General features: G+C 52.4%; 1 protein-coding gene across 1 annotated transcript; it reads right to left on the bottom strand.

The window, feature by feature from the left end:
• Positions 1–1341: 1341 nt before the first annotated feature.
• Positions 1342–2727, bottom strand: LOC119091548 (cytochrome P450 3A19). The gene is made up of 2 exons (XM_037214359.1): positions 2394–2727; positions 1342–2231 (listed from the first exon to the last, which is right to left on the bottom strand). The coding sequence occupies exons 1-2, from the start codon at positions 2725–2727 to the stop codon at positions 1453–1455; spliced, it is 1113 nt and encodes a 370-aa protein (XP_037070254.1). The 3' UTR covers positions 1342–1452.
• Positions 2728–20831: the final 18104 nt, after the last annotated feature.

Here is a 20831-nt window from a genome sequence, read left to right on the forward strand (position 1 = left end):
TAATATATCCTTATACAATGATTAGTTTGCGTAAATACAGCGCAACTACCAAGTAGATATGGGCACTGAATAAACAAGCAGCTGTAGTAGCCTAAAACCCAAATTAACAACAACAACCAGCCAAAAAATGCTGTGAGAGACCCATCAAAATGAAATATCACACAAAACTGAGCTCTAAAATGACCACAATTTGCCATGCGGCTGTCGTGTCCGGGCACGAGCGGACCTCACCGCGCGCCGGGGGCCGCCGACCACCATGACAAGTATACGATACCACGATAAAGCATCGTTCGAAGGGCGCAAGCTACTGTCTGGGATGAGTTAAGAATTTCTGCTGTGTGCTCCGGGTCGCCAACGTTCTACGATTCCTTTGCGTTCCATTTGACGCAATCATTTTGTTTCATGTCCACTTTGACCGCGAATATATCATTGCATTTGATCTACCTTCCGTTGCGTTATAATAATACCATCATGCAAGCTATTATCGATTCATCATTACGTGTTTTCCTTGTTCATATGCAACACAGATTTAAATTATCCATCCATGCTTCAAAACGCAAAGCGGTTGCCACAAGCTGATGCATGTTGCATAAACAATTGAGCTTGCTGCTAATGTATCAGATATTTGTAAAATATGCTGGCTTCGTTGTCCCTTGTGTAACTAGTAATGTCGACAACAGCACCAGCGATCTCAATAATGCGCCATAACCAAGCTCAAAATGAAAGCTCGTGCCACTTGACTGGTAGCACTTACATCGCTTGCCATCGCTCCTGTAATGTTTTTATTTTTTGTGCAGTTACGATACCCGTTGTTTGCATTGCTGAACTGCTGTTTGCATTGCTAGATTGTTGTTTACTTTGCTGTTTGCACTGCTGTTTGCATTGCTGGCCGCTTCCAATGGTCTTTTACAGCAACAAATAACACTGTAAAGTAAGTTACTAAGCTTATGTATTCGGAACACCGGGAGCACTCCTTCCCTCATTGTTGCTTGATCCGCCCCCGACATTTCGTATGGCCCACGCACCCCCCAAATGTGACTAGTTGTGATGTCAAAAGTCATGCTATAACTCACTGCGGCCAAACGTTACAGTGTAACAAGAAACACCAGACCTCACATTTTCCGTTAGCAGCCCACATCGCGTTTTTGGTGCCACCAAACACCGTCACTGATGTTGCCCCTGGATGGCGAAAAAGTTCAACTTCTATCGAATTGTATTTCGATTGCGTTTGGAATAACATATCATTGTAATGTATCCTTGATTGTATTTCATTTCGATTGTATCAACTTGATGGCTAGCAAGGGCACCAAGCTTGAAAAGGCCTTATCTAGTGCTCTCGAACAAAGCGAGCAAGACCTGCCGCGGCGCCGGGTGAACCCACTCCCGCGTGAAAATAGCCTCGGATTAGCATTAGAAGCTTTCGTTGCAGGTGGACGGGCTCCAGACGTTCCCCTAGCGACTGTTGTCCCTGGGGACCAGCTTCAGCGGCATCTTCTTGCCCTGAGGCGTCAGGATGAACCTCTTCCTGTCCAGCGGCATGGGCGGCGGAGGCAGGCCCTCCGTCGGCAGCAGCGTCGCCTCCCTAAGCAGTGCAGCCAGCGCCACCTTTGCTTCGAACAGTGCAAACCGCTTGGCGATACAGTTGCGTGGCCCGCTGCCAAACGGCAGGTAGACGCATGGATGGCGCTTCTCCTTCTCCTCGGGCAGGAAGCGGTCCGGGTCGAAGCGCAACGGGTCCGGATAATGGTCCGGGTCGCGGTGGATGGAAAACACCGACATTTGCACCACCATGCCCTTCGGGAGGTGCACGTTCGTGCCCGGCAGCGTGTAGTCCTTGGTCGCCATGCGCTCGATGCGCGTGGCCGGCGGGTAGAGGCGCAGCGCCTCCAGCAGGACCCGGTCCAGGTACGTCATCTCCATCACGGCTTCGTACGTCATGTGGCCGCCGTGTTTGGCCAGGGCATCGTCCACGTCCTGTTGTGCCCGCTGCTGCGCATCAGGACTGGTGGCCAGGCTGTAGGCGGCGAACGTCAGCGCCGTTGCTGTCGTGTCGTACCCCGCGATCAGGAACAGCACCGACTGGCTCAGAATGCTGTGGTTGCTGAGCACGCGGTTTCCGTCTTTGTCCTTGGTCTCCAGCAGGAGATTCAGGAAGTCTTTCACGGTGCTGGAGTGCTCCTCTCGGTGCCTGATAGTTTCATTCACGACGTCAGCAAGGAAGGAGAGCGCGCCTGCCAACGGATCGGGAAGTTTTAAAGCGAGGCGCCTCGGTAACAGCAGACTAAAAACGACGCGTAAAATACCCAGCAGGCTGGGCTGGGTCAACTTGGCCGCCTCCACCACAAACCTGGAGTTGGGGTCGACGAAAGAGTTGCAGTTTACGCCAAACGCACAGGATGCAATGTTGTCCATGGTGAAGCGGCCGAACGCGTCCTTTATTTCCACCTCGCCCTGCCGCTTCATCTCCTCCAGGGCGTACTTGGCAAGATTGTGGGCGTTGTTTAACGTCAGCTCGTGCATCGCTTTCAACTTGCTGGCAGAGAAGGTGGGTGACATGACGGCCCTTGTCTCCTTCCACTGCGCCCCTTTCTTCGAGGTCAGCGCCTCCTCCAGGTGCTTGTGGTTGTTCACACCTCGCCGGTCGGTAAAGCACTCGAAGTCTTTGATAGTGATGGCCCGGATCAGGTCCGGATCACCGACGAAGAGCACCGGCCTTTTCATCTCCATGTAGCCGCAGTACTTTTTACCGCCGTGCTTGTAATAGAGCCATTGCTCCAGCTCGTACAGAGGCTTGGCGAAAGGTATCCCGAATTCGTTGCCCCAGGGTAGCTTTGGCTTTGGTCCGGGCACACCACGCGAGGGCCAGAAGTCGAAGTCCTTGGTATATTGGAAGTAAAAGTAGGCGACTGCGGCCGCCAGCACCGCCAGCGGGAGCGGCGACAGCAGCCAGCGCGCCAGCGTCAGCGGCACAGACAACAGCCAGCCGAACATGGTGCCGCCTCTGCCGCACCTGCTGCCGTCACATAGAACCCCTTCAGAATCCCTGTGCGGTGCGAGGAAGGGCTCTTCGGTTGTGTGCAGCTCCGCAGTACGGTGAATTATTTGCGATGGACCGTCGTAGGCAAGATGAGCACCTGCAGCTGTACCCAACTCGCTCCGCACTTGCCCTCCGCCCAGCGCCGACTGACACGCCTTTTTGACCGATGCACGGTGCGTTAGATAAGTCCTTATCAACCGAGTTGGTGACCCTGAACCATCTCTCAGGCTTGTCCGTCTGTCTCCATCCACTTGCGCTGTTTTGTGCGGTTGATAAATGACCTTATCTGGCTTAGACTTCTGGCTTGAAGATTACTCAGGTCAGAAATGATAGCGTGACAGACTGTTGGCCAGGGGCATCGCTTAATGCATTCTCGGAGGGGTTTGATGCCTTCAATACTGTCTTGAGTCCTCCGCAATGCTCCTCTTAGCGCCCTAAATGCATATGAACAAAAAGGGTATACGGGGCTAAAATATGGAAAATTGTAATATCTATAGGTACAATAGATAAGCAACCACACAGACCACTATTGGTCTCATGTCTATTTTCAACCAAATAGCGTCCTGTGGGCGCCTGAGGTTTTTCTCATGCCAATTTTGTCATGTACTAAACCAGGCCGCAAGCATGTTTGGTAAGCAGTTCCCGTGATTACACCTAAATTGTAGAAACACCTAGATAAAGGGCAATTTTAGTTTTAGCAGGCAGATTTTAGCAGGCAGGGGCTGCGTGCCACCGACAGGCGGAGCTGGCAGGTCAAGAGCTTCCGCCGATGTCGCCCGGGCGCGGAGCTGGCAGGTCAAGAGCTTCCGCCGATGTCGCCCGGGTGGCACCCTGACATACACTGATGGCTACTGCGGTCGCTGATGGTGTTTTGCCGTTCGATTGGCAGTCAAATACCACCCGTCACGGGGGCCCAGATAAAATCTGCCTCACGTTTCCCTCAACAGCGGTAAGCGCATTTGTCGTAGAGTCATGACTGGTGGTACTTGACTGCCAATTGAATGGCAAAACATGATCAGCGACAGCAGTACTCATCAGTGCTTACACACTCTTCAAATGTTGACAACAGAGGGTGCTCCAGGTGGTCCTCAGGCCCTGGCGATCCAAAATGTGCAGCAGCTAAACATGCTGAAGGTAGCTGATTGTCCGGTTGATACCCACGGCGATGCGTCTCATCTCAGGTGTGCAGGTGGCCTAAGCATTTGAAGGTTCGCTGGCTTATCCGCGTGGGCGTAGTTCTTTAGGTTACGGCATGACATGAAGTCCAGGGACGACAGGTCTGGAGAGCAAGAAGCCACAACAAGGGTAGTCTTAAAGGGAATGTCCCACTTTTGTGCGGAGTTTTGAACTTAAATAGCTAACTTTAAGATCATCCGGTGCAGTTCACAGCCCTGCCCTTCTTGAGACCAAAACCGTTCTAGTTTCTGACTTACACGCTCACGAAGATGGCAGACTATTTCGAGGAGACTATGTCAAGGTCTCCTAGGCATCCATGATGCCATAACAACGCTATCCAAAGCCTGTCAGTCCATTAGCCATGCGGCGATCGAAGCCAATAATTGTTAAGTCGTTCATATTTGACGTTCGTGAGCACGATTTCCAGATATAACGAAGACGTAATCAAAATAATGACGTATTGAAGGGCATATTGACCAGACAGAGAAATTGTGAAGTCCAGAGAGTCTGTTTCCTCTTAAAAGTATACCAATAGCTTACATGAGCTTACTTCATAATATCTGATGCCTGCTTAAATATCTTGAAATGTGGAACATTTCTTTCAAGGTGATTTGCACTCCAGCAAAACGGTTCCCTGATCAATCCAGTGAAGCCTGTTTCGTGTGCGGTGTCACCACGTCAACCTGAGGCCTCTCTTCGTCTCGATCAATCCCAGAGCGGCAGCCATGTAGCGCTTTGAGGTGGTATTGACAAGACACTCGCTGTCGTCCTCAGAGACACATCGCCTGAAATCATTATTTAGTGAATGTGAAATCCCTGGAGTTCACATTTCCTTTACCACGCTTTGCCATTGAATGGCCCTTCGAATCTCTACCATCGCAGTCTTGATTATGCTCGAAATACTCCTGCCGTTGTTGAACAAAACGCAGTTCGACTTGTATCTGGGCCATCTTGTATGAAAGGTAATTTCTCAAAGACACAACATGTTTATTTTGACTTTCTACGACTTCTGTGTGAACCTTTCGCACTGTTAAACCGAAAATTGTTGAAAAATCGGGAGATCTCGCTCAGTGCTCTGTGTGTTCGTTCTCACGGAAAGTAAGGGATACTGTAGCACGCATGCGTTCGCGACTGCGGATCAGACAATATACGCACCACTTTCCCTTAGTGGTGATCAGAAGATATACACATCAGAAGTTCAAGGTGATCAGGAGATATACACACCGCTCTCACCAGACCAGAAGATCTCCACGTCGCTTTCACCAGATCAGAAGATATACACACTGCTCAACAAATCAGAAGATATACTCACCCCTTTTACCAGATCAGACGAAATACATACCGCCCTCGCCAGATCAGACAATATGCACACCGCTCTCCCCAGATCAGATGATCCAGTTTGTGACCGCTTTCCCGTTTGTCGGACCTAAGAACTACCTTCTTAGCAGTTACTGGGTGTGCGGTATTGTAATGCAGCATGACTGGAGCGGCCCTGGATTATTTCTTACAAGCTTTAGTCCCAACTTTTTGATTGGATGTATTCTGGGATGAGTGATTGTGATGTGATAGTGATTTGATGAATGCTCACGCCAAAAAGTGCCGGTTTGGCGAGCCCTGGCCCGATCTTAAAATCATGCATCAGCGGCAGAGCTTTGCGGGGAAAGCTTAACGTGGCACAATGCTCGGCACGGTTCATCCCGTGTCATAATGTGTCAAAGCGTTGCAGACGCTTTTTCAGACAGTCATTCTGAAGACCCATTCGATAACCAGTCTTCACTTTCTCTATCCTCCCAGTTATCGACGTGCTTGTGGACAAGGCCGCGTAAGTTCAGTTAGTGCCAATCTGCTGGGGAATGCTGCATAGGCTCTCGTCCGTGCGTGTCAAGCCACGCAATTCCATACAAAATTTTGTTGCGTGTAGTGTCACCCTCGATATACTATGGACATCATTTTTCGTTGATCACAATGGCTCCTTGTAAAAGTGTTTTTTTATCACACCCCATTTAAGCTTTTCACAGAAATGCAACTTTGCCTGGGCTTTAAACCGCCCTGGGATCGATAACAAAAATTAAGAAGCTTTTTATTTTAACGTTCGGGACGCAAATTAGGCAGGCCGAAATCCAAGAGAATTTCAGGTTCTTTGGGGTGAGTTAGGTCCAGCTTATCGGTTCAGTCCCATCCAACCGATTTAAGCCATTGACATCCCTATCATCGGCCTGCACTGAAAACAGACAAGCCTATCTAGAGTTCTAAGAGCCTGTCGATGGTTTGATCTTCTCTCTGCAGAAGGATACACTTAACGGGAGCTTCAGAGTGGATCTTTTTGTCTCAGTCCGTTCTCTTCTCTGCGAGATCCTTAGCATCGACGCAAGTTATCTCGCGTATGAATGCTTCATTATCTCCCTCATCTCCATTGGGAACATGCTGACAATCGAGCATTCTAGAGTGAGATAGCTTAAACTGAAGCCGAGAACCTTGCAAAAAGGATGTCCCGGGACTAGAAGACCTCTCTAAGGTTCTCATAAAATGCCGCTGTATTGACGTGGGCTGTGTCATGACTACTTGAGCTGTGTTGTTACGTTGATCTGAATGTTTTTGTTTTTGTCTGGTGGGTGTCGGTTGAGATGGTCCACAGATCACCAGCATAAATATATTTCAATGATGGTATAATGCAAGTTTATCAACACGATGACTGAAAAAGGGTTAAGCCCCTCGGGAGTGCTCAGAGACGGTGCAGGTGTCGGTTTGGTTTCTGCAGGGAGCCACATTTCACGAGGACTTTAGGGGGGGGGGCAGGTTCTTTTGGTACAGGAACGTTCTTTTTTGCAAGGTTCTCGGCGTCAGTGTATGTTATCTCCCTCAAGAATGCTCGATTGTCTACATGTTCCAATTCGTCAATCAAGAAAATAGTCAAGCGTTCTCGCGTGAGATTATTTGCGTCGACGCAGAGAACCATGTGAAAAAAGAACGACCCGAGACAAAAGGACTCTCTGAAGTTCTCGTAGTGGGGCTTTCCGCAGACAACATCAACCCCTCGATAGCCACTGACAACTCCCGGTGGGCTCGCCTGCTTTTTTCGTGCACTTTGTCCAACTGATGCAGTATCTGTATGGGCGCGGTCATGCGACACCGATATCAGCTGATGATGGAGCACTGCACCGCCTTGTAATGCGCGCCAGCCCTTGGAGTGGGGGTGCGCACGGGTCTGCGCCTTGTTTTTTTTAAAACTAGAATACAAACATGCGCACTTATCACTTGCATTGCCCATGTGCACGAGGCCGAAACAAGCTGATTTGAATAGGCCTCTCGCTTCTTAGATGATTGAGAAATAGGACACGCTGGTTAGACAAAATGTTGTTTTGATATATGAGTCTATGCGACGGAAGGCAAAGCTGCGTGGTTTTTTACAGGGGTGTTTCGGAGTAAGTTATATATGGCAGTTGGAGCAGAAAAACGCAAGTTTTGGGAAAAGGTGCAAGGTCAGTGACCCTCTTCTAAGGCGGCGCAGTATCACAGTCTTGCTCAGGGCAGCGTCTCATCTCTAGACCCTTTCCCGTAATGATAAATGTTTTCAATAACATCAATAATATTTCTTAACACTGTTGATATTCTCTTCATGAGGATAAGCTAGCTGTGTGGTATACGCATGCTAATGGCAATCCGGCAATGCATTATATCCATCTTGCTACAAATGATATCCACGCGTGGTGCACGTGGTGGGGACCGCAGGTTTCCCTAGCAAAATAGCGGCGGTTATCTTCATTAAACAAAATAATGTTCAGCCTGCCACCCCATTAAACCTCAACAGTGAAATGCTTCCACGTGTTCACAGCTTTAAATACACTGGCATAACATTAGGTCGCATTTTTACTTATAATGCTCATTTTGCCCACCTTAAAGCAACGCTGCGCCAGACGACTGGACATAATGAAATGCACGGCAGGACGGGAGTATGGCGCCGACAGACGCACTCTTTTCCGCCTCTATACCTCCCTGCTGTGCCCGATCGTGGACTACAATAGCTTCTTTTTTGTATGTCTTCCAAAGAGATCAAAACCATGGAAACCATCCGTAGGGCTACCCTCCGCATAGTGACTGGTGCACTTCACACCTCCCCGGTCCCAAATCTGTTCGCGGACACAAGCCTCTTCTCCCTATCTCACCGAGGAAAAATGTAACTTTCCAAATTTTACGCGCACGCCATGGCGCACGTTGGTAACTTTTCATACAACATTTTCGCGTACCTCCGCCCCATCCGCACACTTACCAACGTAGAACTTCGGTACCCACCCATCAGCACCCGCGTTATTCGAGCGCAACCAGCCCTTAATCTCCCGCAGATTCCCCGCAGCGTAGCTCCCAGGCCGCAACCCTTTTGTGACGACCCTGCACCGAACGTAATCCTGCTTAAACACAAGAACAAAACGTATCAGGAACCGAAGAATCTGGATCAGCAGTCGCTCTTCCCCACGTTCCACAGACTTTAGATGATCATAATGGCGGAGATACCACTGCCGAAATATACCTAGCCTTTTGATCCTACACCCTTTACCTTACTCACAACTGATGGTAATGAAAGACTCCCCTCCCCCCCCCCCCCCCCCCTAACGTGCCTGAAGTATTCCTGGCATTCCCCGCTTTTCGGTACCGTCATGAGTACCATATCTTCCTCTTGGAATTACTTTTAATTTCCGCTCTGCTGGCTTCTAAACATCTCTTAACCTCCCCTTCTTCTTCTTCTTTTCCTGCCAATCACCTGCTTGTGAGCCCTGCTGAGGTTTTGGGCGACATCTCTTGCCGAACCTCCCTCTGCAGCAGCGTGGCCAGCATCCTACCACCCAATGGAGCCACCTCTGGAATGCGTAGGTGACGACCATACTACAGATAAAACGGCGACCAGCCTGTTATGGTGTGGGGATACTCATGTGTTGGAAACGAGCAAAATCTACATACTTGTCCCAGCTTCCACCAAATCCTTGTGTGTTCCTTCGCAGCAAAGACCCGGTCGTTTGAATGACGCGTTCAACTGCTCCACTTGGCTGCGGAAGAAAGGCGCTTGCCCGTCTTTGTCAAACCCCATCGATCTCGCTAATGCAATGAGGCTCCGATTATCGAATTCTAGATCTTGATCGGTGAGGAGCGACTCAGGAAGTCCATACCTGTAGACGACTACGTCATCAAGTGCCCAAGCTACGGTTTCAGCTGTCTTCTCAGGAACTGCTGCCAGCTCTAGGCTTTGGGTCAGCGAGTCCAGGGCCAAAAGAACGTAACGATTTCTCCTTTCTGTTGGTCTTCGGTCGGACAGTCCCATCAGATCTACGACAACGTGCTGCCACGGAGCTACTGGCTGAGTAGTTGTATCCAGTGGAGCTTTCAAACGACGCCGGGGTTCGTTGAAGGGGGCACAAACCCAACAACTGCAGCAAGAGTTCCTTACATTTGGATCCATCCCTGTCCACTTGTACCCCGCTCACAGACTCAAAACACGGGTCGTGTTCGCAACGAAACGACCGGGCCTGTCGCGCTTGAGGTCGAGTACCTGAGCGATCAGCCGTTGTGGAACCAGCAGGTACTTTTCGTCTTGTCCTTTTCTTTTCTTCGTAGATGGAGACCGTGCTGGCAATTGATCTCCGGTGCCAAGCCTTGTCGGCGTGTTGCCTCGGCGTGTTGCCTTACGTGCTGTTCAGAAGCTCCTGATACAAGTCTCGCAGAGGCTTGCCCGTCTGCTGCGCGACCTCTAACCCATCGACGTTCAGCTCCTCCGCAGTGTGAGACGTGACGTCGGCAGTGACGGGGTCCGTCGCAGTTCGAGTCGCATGAACATGCACCCGCATGCGGGGCGGTTATCAGCACCTCGCCGGCAATCGGTAAGGAACTGGAACTCCTTCAACTCCTCGATCCATTTGGCATCAGGTCCCTTGGAATCCCTGGTGTTTCGTAGCTGCTGAAGACCGCAATGGTCCGTAAACCACTGGAATGGTTTGCCGAGCAGATAGACAGAAAACTTCCGAAAAGTGAAAATAAACGCAAAAACCTCCTTGGCCAGGATGTTGCCAATTTTTACGCTGTCCGAAAACGTTTTCAAATCAAGACAAACAGGCCTGTCGACTTCGTCAGCGTACCTTTGCGAAAGCACGCATTCCAAACCGGTGTCCGATGCATCTGTACAAACCCCGAAGCCATTCCGCATGTTAGGAATGTGTAAGGTCGTGGCCTCGCAGGGAGCTTGCTTTTTCGCTTTTGGTCTTCGCACACACACACACACACGCAAACGGCTTTCGCACACCTGGTCTCGATGATCGTTGCGCGAGAAACGGACCTTGCCAGAAATTTCATGTGAGGGCGCAGCTAGGAGCTGCAGGTCACGTGCAAATTTGCTACAGTAGGAACACACGCTCGCAAATTGACGAGCCTGCTTCGTTGTTTCCGGTCGAGGGCAGCTTCTGATTGCCTCCACCTTATCAGGGTCGGAGTCCGGTCCGAGGGTTGAAGGCGACGACAGGGCACTACCATCGAGCTTTTCACTGTTAATCCTCCTTGCCAAGGTCTCTATGGGACAGATTGCAGCAGATATACAAGTTCTGACACAGTCTTTCCACCCACGATGTCATCTAAATAAGCTGTCCCTCCGTTGCACAGCAGACCACGTAACACCTCAGAGATCCGGCGTGAGAAGCAACCACGGGCGCCCTTGGCACCGAATGACATGACCAGGAATTCCCATCGTTTATCTTCCGTAGTAAACGCGGGTTTTAGCCCATCATCCAGAGCTACAGTGACTTGCCAGCATGCAGAGTTCAAATCCAAAGTTATGAACATCTGCAAGCCCGCTTAACCCCCCAAACACTCTGACCGTCGTGAGGCATGTGACATCATCTGCTGTGTGCCGATTGAGGCCTCTGCGATCTCTGCGAAAATCTGCTGCGAAACGATAGAGCCCATCCGACTTTTTGACTATCGAGATTGACGCCGATCACGGCGAGCTGGACGGCAAGATGTTTCACGAGTCTCCATTTCAGCGTTCTGTCTCCTGACCTCGAGACTCAAGTGATACGGAATCCGTATCAATCCGCTCGGACTGTCATAGGAGAGCAATGTCCAGTGTTGATGGTGAACTGGACCAGAGGCAAACAACCCAACTCATCGTCGCTGTTTTCGAAAACATCCCAATAGTTGTCGAGCAGTTTCCCAAGAGCTAATCGATCCAGCTCGCCCGCTTCGGTGCTCAGCAGATGAGCCTGAACCGGGCCATCCCTGTGAGGGCGTTTCCTGCCGGCAGCTGCGCTTCCCGGCCGTCACGCACTTCTCCCAAAGCCGAGTTAGCGTAGAGCTTGACCGGCTCTGTACTGACGTTCTTCACCAGGATCGGCATCCCGCTGCCGACATCGCAACGCGCAAAACAAGAAGAGAAAGCAGCCCCACGTCGTTCTGCTTTGGAAATATCAGGCTCAAGCACCACGTCCGTACGTTTGCCACGAAATCTTCTGTTCTGACATCTACCACCCGCTCCGAGAAGGGATCCAACATGGAGTCAAAAGCCAGCTGCACGATTACCGGCTGTGCTGGTGTCACACCCCGCCCTCCCTCCAACCGGACACAACAGTCCCCAATACGCAGAGCCTGTCTTGAGAAATCGATGCTGAAAGTTCTGAGTTTTGCCAGGCCATCGGTGCCAAGTATCGCTGGAGCAGACACGTTTTCTACCACTAGTACACGAACGTGACTGAGCGCTGCTGCCTCAATCAGAATGTCCGCCGAAATCTGGGCCACGCATTGCAGTTCCATGGCCTTCAATCCAATAGAATGCTGTTTTGTGGGCACCCGTGGCGAATGCGTATCGTTGGTAAAGTCGCTGAAACACACGTAGCTACCACTCCGGTGTCCACTAGCCACGCGCAGTTTAGCTTGCCAATGCGTCCCCTCATATGTAATGAGCGAACTGCCGGGTGGTTAACTGACTGAATGGCCGAGCTGGGTCCCTTGTGCGCGCTGATTTGGTCTCGGTTGCCACCAATCCCTTGGCAGCAACCCGTTTTACTTTAAACCCATCGGGCAGTCATACTGGGCATGGTCCAAAGTTGTAGCACCTCCAGCAGACTGTTGGTACCGGCCGATCTCGGCCCCGCCCTAACGGAGCAAGAGTACAGTCCCACTGCGTATGTTCCGGTGAGCAACAGGTCCAACACTCCGTGGTGAGCAACAGGTCCGAAGAGAACAGCGGTCCGTCGGGCCGAGTCGCGTGAACCACGCGCGACAATTCAGGGACCTCGGCCCGCAGCTGAGCAAGCTCACCGTCCTCACTTGCGACGTTTTGAACGGGGTTGGATTGCAATGCCTACAATGAAATAGTTCCGTCGAAACATTTAGCATGGTTCGGCAGTTTTTCTATGTCTGGGAGCAAGAGACGGATTTGAAATGCTACCGCGGGGCTGATGCCCCTAAGAAACGCTGGTGAGCAATGCAGCTGCTACTGGAGAGGCAGGATCCGTACCCGGATGTGCACCACGGAACAGCGTGCGCAAACTCGCAAGGAATATACCGTGCGTTTCTTCTGAGCGTCTACGGCGTCTCTTAGAATTGTCCTGGTACCATCTCGAAGAAATGCCGAACTCCTGTTGAAATACTGCCTTCAAGCTCTGCACGTTTTTGGTGTTCTGTTCCAGTGACGAGTCCATGACACTTATCCGTGAGCTGAGCACCAGTGTCTTCTTCCCTATCTTCCCATCGTAGTGAGGAGATGGAGAGGACGATCCATTCTATAAGTCACGCTCCATCGCAGCACCGAACCGCTGGCCAAGTGTTATCTTGCCCACTCAACAACAATCACTTTACAATCGGCTGCCGTGCCGTCTCGCCGGGTCGCGCGGTCAAGGTCGATCAAGGTCGAACTACCGCGCAGAGGCACTCCCAGCGAGGCGACGAGTGCGCCTCATCACACACATATCACACGATCATCACTCGTTTCACCCTAGGTTGAGTGTTCCGTCCCATTTCCATCTCATTTAAATTTATTCCATTCTGATTGTGTTCAGTCAATTTTTGTGGAAAATGCCTATCGATCCTCTACCGCTACCTGTACTGGCACGACGTGTATTCTTACGCTATTCTAATCCCCACTTGCGCCGACGAAGCCTATGTTCGAAACGCGAGGCGCTTCGTTGTGGAACGCGCACCACTCATTAACTAGTCACCGTCACTCACCTTTTCATGGCTACTCTTGGCAGTCCAAATCTCGTCTTATCTGTCCAACGTCACATTCCACACAATGAGAAACAAGTGCCCCACACCAACCTAACGCACTCGCAAACACTCGCTGACAAACGTGCTGACGAGGACTACGGAGCGAACGCGGCCTGGGCAAAAGACGTTCGGCCAAACAAAGTTTGTTTATTTCTGCGCCCCCGCCCAGCGCCCTCATTCGATGCCCATAGGCGCTGTAATTCCTACCGAGCACTGAAGCCATTTGTTTTTTTTCAGTTTGTTTCTCGAGGAAAGTGTATTCGGTCAGCGCGCCAGGCGTCTCCAGTCTTTCTACTCTCGGAAAAAGACCTCTACCTTTCAAAACTTATTAATTTGGTAGCCCTTCAAATCATTTCGCGGTAAGCGCGCCACTAACGAATTCATGCATATTGTTTTGGCCAAGACGATGTTTTCGTTACAAGAAACGCAAGCTTGGCCCAGAGCGGGGTAGCGACCTGTTTGAGCATCATTAAAGGTGCGATAGGTGCCTTTTATGCCGTAAGTATATTGTGCTGTATCCAGTTGATGACCATGCTCTGTAAGGACTGGTAGCGGCAGTTGTAATTTGTTGTCTTGTATGTTACTACTTATCATAAATCGTGGGCAAGTGTGCAAGTGGCGTAATGGTGTTGGACGATGAGAAATGTCTTGATTCCATATTAATCGAAATATTCTGAAGCTTCCTACAGCCAGTTTCCTGTAGACTTCATTGCACTCATTTGGATTATGTGCATATGTGCACACATGGCATTGAGGTTGGAAGTTACATACCATAATCACTTGTTTATCAGTACTTTTGCCCAAAATGAACTTAATAATATCACAATTCCTTTACGCTTTTGGTTGTTTCAGATGACATTGGTGTTGACCATGGTATAATCTCCAAGAACTCAGATTTACAACTCGCATGCACTGACATTGTTGCAGTTGTTTTGCTGCTTTGCCAGTCATGTTTGGTGTAATGTATATGTTTTCCTGTCAGGTATGTTGGCATACATACACCAACCCATATTCATGCCAACAGGACCATTAGTCATTTAAGCATGTTTTGCAACATCTTTGCCAGAACTTCAGTGCCATCATGACACTATTTGCTCTTTGTTGTAACTGCCACCCACTGTTGCTGGGAGACAACCAAAGAGACCCCCAAGGCCATGCCCTCCACCTGAGTTAAGAGGATTAAATGCTAGGCGATTTCACTCACATCACCCAAATTCACCAGGCTTTGGAGAAAATTGTGCATTCTGCAGGTATCTTCTCTTAGTCATTAGAAGGGGAATGACCTTGGTTGGCACTCTGTGCACAACCAACAGCAAACATGATCAGATACCTGAGCAAATTTTTTGCCTCATACATTCCAGTACCATGTTTTAAACTTTGTTTTTAAAGCAATCTGTAGTGCTGCATGTAAGTGCTGTGTAAGTGCTGTACCATGTTTTTCATTTGATTTAGGTCATTAAGATGTTGGTTGCAGTTCTATGTAACATGCTAACTGTCCTAAAAGAGAGGATCTTTAAAATGGTGAAATAAATGCACTCATTCCAGGAAAATGATATTTTCTAGAGCCGAGTTTAGCGTGCATCGCCCCAGGCATGCGGTACTCCTTTAGTTGCTTGCTTCACTCTTGTGTTAAGTATGGATTGTGTTTTATCTCATAGTTTTCTCCCCTAGAAGTATGTTGAATTCTGCACAGGTCTCACTGGGCGCAAAATGACCACTGCAGTCGATGTGCCCGAAAACACCAATGAACGACAATTGCACAGGCCTCATCCTCTGTTTTTTTGCTAGCCTGACCTCTTTTGAGTCATGAGAGCATACATTCACAATGTGAACCAAGTCTTATGTGATGCAGTAGCAGATCTCCAACAAAGCCTCAGCCAGCCAGCTGGCATTAGCGTCCTGTTTCCGTCTGTTGCCAGTGGCAGCCATGGGCGGGCCAGGCATGGTGGAGCTTCGCTTCACGGAGGTGCGCGACCGGCTCGACCTGCTGGGCTACCGGCAGCTGCTCAGCCTGGAGTCGCTGCCACTGGCCGAGAAGTTGCTGGCCGACCTGCTGCAAACCACTGACAGCCTCAAGGCCGCCAAGCACGGCCTGGAGACTGCCACCAGGGTGAGATGGGGCTCGCAGCACTGTGGGAGTTCCAGCGTCTATTGGCTCAGGGGAGTTTGCTCAGAGGTCATGTTGATGGAATCTTGATGGCTTGATACACTTGACCGGGCTACTCGCAATTACTGCGTCGAAATGTACGCTGCTGCGCGGTACGCCCATGCCCGTCTGCGTTGCGCTGAAGCTGGTGCACGTGGCACGCAGCCGTTACGCGTGTTTGGGGGGTGTGGGTAGACTGCACCGGGCCCAGGTGGTTCACCCCCGCCCCGCGCCTGGGGAGGACCGCCCGCTGACGCGCTGAGGGCGTCGGCAGGAGGATGCTGATAGCCGGGTCTGCGTCGAGCCGTACCGGCAGGACAACGCCCGACTGTGCCAGGAGCTGAGCGCGCTCCACCAGGAGATCATCAAGAGTCAGGAGCAGCATCAGACGCGCACCAAAGGTTAGCCAGCGCCGCGGCGCCGGCCGGCTCAACCAGTCGTGTAGCTTACAGGCGCGTATCCGTGTTGGAGCACTCGCGGGGCCTCCGCCTCACACAGAGCTGCATCGCTATGGTATGGCTTGACGCCCATGTGCCAGAGAGACGGGTCATGAAGGCACAGTAAATTATCGCTGGCTTTGATGAGTCCCGTTCAGCTGTGGTGCTCTGCCCGGCGCGGTGGCCAGTGTCTGTCGGTTGCCGGCGTTGTGTGCGGACGGCCGACCGTCGCTGATCAGTGTCGCCTCCCGACCGCCGCCAGAGCTTAGGGCCGACATCCGGCGGCTGAGCGCCGAGAACGAGGACCTGCGCTTCCTGGCCGGCCAGTACCGGAAGCAGGCCGAGGCAGCCGAGCAGCGCCTGTTCCGGCTGCTGGAGCAGCAGGAACAGCCGCAGGCTTCCGTCACCGTCACAGGTGCGTACCAGCTCCTGCAGATGTGGTACGACCACCCGGCAGGGCAGCAGCGCCTGTCCGCTGGAGCACTGACCCAGCCCTGTCAGCTTGATGTCCAGCTGACAGGGTCGGCAGGGCAGCACCTGCCCGCTGGAGCCCTGACCCGGCCCTGTCAGCCTGGTGTCCAGCTGACAGGGTGGGCAGGGTAGCGCATGCCCGCTGGGGCCCTGATCCAGCCCTGTCAGCCTGGTGTCCAGCTGACAGGGCTCCAGGCTGGCTCCAGGCTCACAGATATGTGGGGGCTAATTGGGTTGATAGGTTGTGCTGAAAGCAACAGCTGTTGGTTGTAGAGCCTTGCTGCAGAGATACAACGATGTTTTTAGTTATATGGATATATATATATATATATATATATATATATATATATATATCATCACGCCACATCAACGCAGCTGGGGGGAATCTATGGAAGTGGTGCATCACCTTTGTCCTTATATCACCGCCAGCTTATTTCCTAGTAAACTTTCCTATGTCAGGTTGGCCTGTCCAGTGGTTGCCCAAACGTTTTCCGTAACATTCGTTTCTCTTCACCTGTAATGAGCTGCTGTAGTGCCACCGGCCTGTCAGCTGTTTCCGCGCATTTCATTGCCCTGGCGCATAGGCGCGCCTGAGACTGGCTGCCAGTCACACGTGATCAGGCCTCCTCACCGGCCAGCTGGTCACCAACGAACAGCCATCGCCCTCACTTTGTCACACGTATAGTAAACAATGAAATGGGCGTAGTGCAGTCAGGTACGGGAGGAAGCCGGCTTTGGCTTCAACTTTGGCATTAGTTTCGGCTTTGAACAGGTTTTTAATCAGCTTTAAGTTCAGCTTTACACGATCTTGAACTGAACTTCAGCTTGTCGTGGTGGTTTTTCTCTTTGCACTGATGACTTTTCTTCGTAGAAACAGTCTTGCCCGTCTTATTACCCGATATAACACATACTTTTCGAGTCTGTGACGGATGCATGGGTGAAAGCCAAAACCAACCGGCCAGTTTCGTTGGTGATTAACACGGCTGGGGAACTAACTGTTCGAAATGTTGGACACATTGTAAAATCCAAAACAAGGACGATAGTCCGAAAAATTTTCATCCGTGTTTGTAATATCCCGCCTCAATCACCCCGTGAAATCCTGATGCACTTTTCCGATATCATACAGTTCTAGCAGACACGGACGTGGACAACTTTCATTTGTCAAAGCAGCGTTGTACAGTTGATAAGGCTTCTGCCTCGGCCTCTTGATCTCAAACAAATTGGTTCGGCTTTGGCTTTGTGTTTACTAGGTTCGAAGCCGCTGATCTCGGCTTTGGCTTCACGTGTTTAGGTTTGAAGTCTGACTTCGGCTTCGTAGTTGAAGTTTCAAAGCCACCGGCTTCGACTTCGACTTCATCTTATTGCCCGCTTCGAATTCGGCCTCGAAACCAGAATCCTGGCTTATTTTCCATGCCTGGGCGCAACTGGCACACACCAGCATTGGCTGGCCCGTTCCCGTGTTGACCTGTTGCCGTAAGTAGTCGTGTAATACTGACAGTGGCGCCCAAGTCCCTGGGGCTGGGGGAAGGCAACGGGGGGGGGGGGGGGGGGGGGCAGTGGGACATACTGAGAGAGGGAATGTGTGATTTTCATGATATTTCATTATGGATGTCATGTGTTAACTGCGATATGGTGAGTACTGAATGTTGTAAAAGTTCGGAACACCTGGCCCTCTTACCCACCACGTGGCGCCACCGCGCCTACCAGCATCTCGAACTCCCATCGCGGTGGCCGTACGCCTCATCAGGGCGGTGTGCGTTCCCAGCCCCGCGGCGCCCCTCCCCTGCCCCGCCCCGGCCCCATATCGACGAAACACGCGCTCGGCCGGGCCGGGCTGTGCGCCGGCGGGCGGCGGACATTCCGAAACACAGCGGCTGGGGCGGCCGGCGGGGCGTCGCCGCTCGCCCGGAAATGAAACGCTTCGATCGGCCGTCAAATCCGCCCGATGCGCCGGATCAGCCTAACGTACGCGGAGGGCGGCGTGAAAGGGGAGCGAAAGGCGTGAAACGGCGCGGGTGTGTTGTGATGCGAGCACGCACGCTCCAATGGCGGAGCTGCGTGGCAAGGGTGCGCGGTGAGAAGCTGCGGCCGGGCTTCGGCAGCATCAGCCAGGTCGGCTGAAGGGCTGCCTGCTGTTTTGGGAAGCCGTGGACCGGTTATCTCAAACGGCTGCGGTATCGGCGGCTCCTCGCGTGTCGGCGTCCGCCACGCGCCGCTGATTGCCGCGCGCGTGCACGGACGTGATGGTGATCGGCTGCCTCGTGCGGTGTCCCGGCCGGGGTTCACCTGCTCAGGCCGGCTGGTTTCGGGGCTGTGTTACGCTGAACCGCTGACGGGTGCAACAAGCTGGGGCCCAGTTAGTTAGTGGTCCGGACTCACCTGAGTAACGTGGCACACCATGTGTCAAACAACGCATCATACTTAAGTGGGTTCGTAACTCAAACGTCTCCCAAGCATTATCATTACGGTCGTTCTCGCTGTTTTGATTTAAGCAACACAATTTACATGCTTCCTCGTAAGGAAGCCATCCATCAACGAATATGTGCTGAGACGCCCAAGGGGTGGGCGGTGATATGAGGTTTTGTACTACACATCGGTGGTACCCACTACGCGCTGAATGAATAGCAAATTCGTGACAAATCACCTTTTCTGGCCGGACGTTGACCCTTGCCTTACGGCTCGGTAGTGTTCTTTCCACACTAGCCACTGTCATGGGCGTGTAGTCCGAATTCATTTGAGAAAGTAGGCGCAACATGTTCCATTTTCTCCAGTGCCCATTCTCCAGAATCACGTGGTAGGTGGGTAGAACCTGTGGATAAGCAGCGGCAGTTCACCTGTTCCACCGTAAACACGGCGGCGGCGCGCGTTGCGACGCGCCGCGATCAGCGGCGCCCACACCGCTATCGAGCGGCGCCGCGGCCCCATCGACCCTGCCGTGCACGCCCCCCAGCCGGCTGGCGCTGACGCGGCGCACGTGCTGCAGGCGAGCGGCGGCCGCGGCCGGGCCGCCGGCAGCGGCTGGACCTCAGCCGCCAGCTGTCGGCCGGCTCTGAGAGCGGCGCCGGGCCGACCGGCCGCGCCCCGCAGGTGAGGCGCCCGCAGCCGGAGCTGGAGCTGTGTGGCGGCGGCAGTGGTGGGATCGGGCGGTGGGACGGGGCGCGCCGACGCTGGGCCAGGCCTCGGTGGTGCTTGGCCGCGTGCCCTGGTGAGTGTGTACCCTCCTTACACGTGTGCCGCGTACCCTGGTGGTGCTTCAAAGTTAACGTGGTGCTGGAGCGAACAGTTCATGACTGTAAATGATTTGCGATCTTGTGACAACGTATACATATCGTGGGGATAGTTCTTTATAGATAGCTAGCCTTTCATCGCCGATGTTTTGGCTTCGTGACCACGTGAAAATGGAAGCTCATTGTGTTGAGCGTGGACTCGCATACCACAACCCAAACTATGTTGGCCATGACTTCCCTCCCATTTCCTGGGGACCCTCGCCGCCCGTTCCTCGCACTCGTTCCCCCCGCCGCCGCCGCCTGACCTCGGGCCGTGGGCCAGGTCTGTGACCCGCAGACGGTGGACCTGGTGTCGGCGGCCGAGCAACGCGTGGCCGAGCTCGAGCGGCAGCGCCAGGCGGTCGAGGAGGCGCGCCACGACGCCGAGCTCGCCGCCCAGCAGCTGCGCGACAAGGTGGGTCCGTACAGAAGGTCCGGCTGGGCTCCGCTCACTACCCGGTACGGGCGGCCCGCCACGGCCGCCAGCCTGTCACCCAGGCGGCGAGACTAGGTGCGAGGACATTGACCTGACGCGTGATAGGGGAATGGCCACTTGGGCGATGAATCCGATGGGGGAATGGCCAGTTGGGCGATGAATCTGATAGGGGAATGACCACTTGGGCGATGAATCCGATAGGGGAATGACCATTTGGGCGATGAATCCGATAGGGGAATGACCACTTGAGCGCAGAATCTGTCGCTGACGAGAGTGTGTCGTTGCACTGGAAGTTCGACCTTTACGTTGGGTAACCTCTGCTGACAGGAATGGTTGTCATGCCCTCACCGCATGATCATTGGCGACTCATGGCACGCGTGCGTTGTAAACTGCGGATGATGGCGACTTTGCTTCCCGATAACGCTATGATGCTCTCTTAGGCCTTGGGCAAGGCAGCGGAGACCCATGCTCTGGGCGGCTCTGCGCGGCTTTGAGCGCGTTGCTGAATTGAGTGTTACATCGGGGGTGCTCTTCGATGACAACACAGCCATTTCAACAATGTCCCCGCGTCCAACAATGTCGACAACACTCCTCTCGGAGCGCCGACCGCAGTCGGGTGCGG

This window comes from Pollicipes pollicipes, unplaced genomic scaffold (assembly GCF_011947565.3).
Source record: "Pollicipes pollicipes isolate AB1234 unplaced genomic scaffold, Ppol_2.1 Scaffold_3447;HRSCAF=4054_pilon_pilon_pilon, whole genome shotgun sequence".
NCBI classification, from domain to species: domain Eukaryota; kingdom Metazoa; phylum Arthropoda; class Thecostraca; order Pollicipedomorpha; family Pollicipedidae; genus Pollicipes; species Pollicipes pollicipes.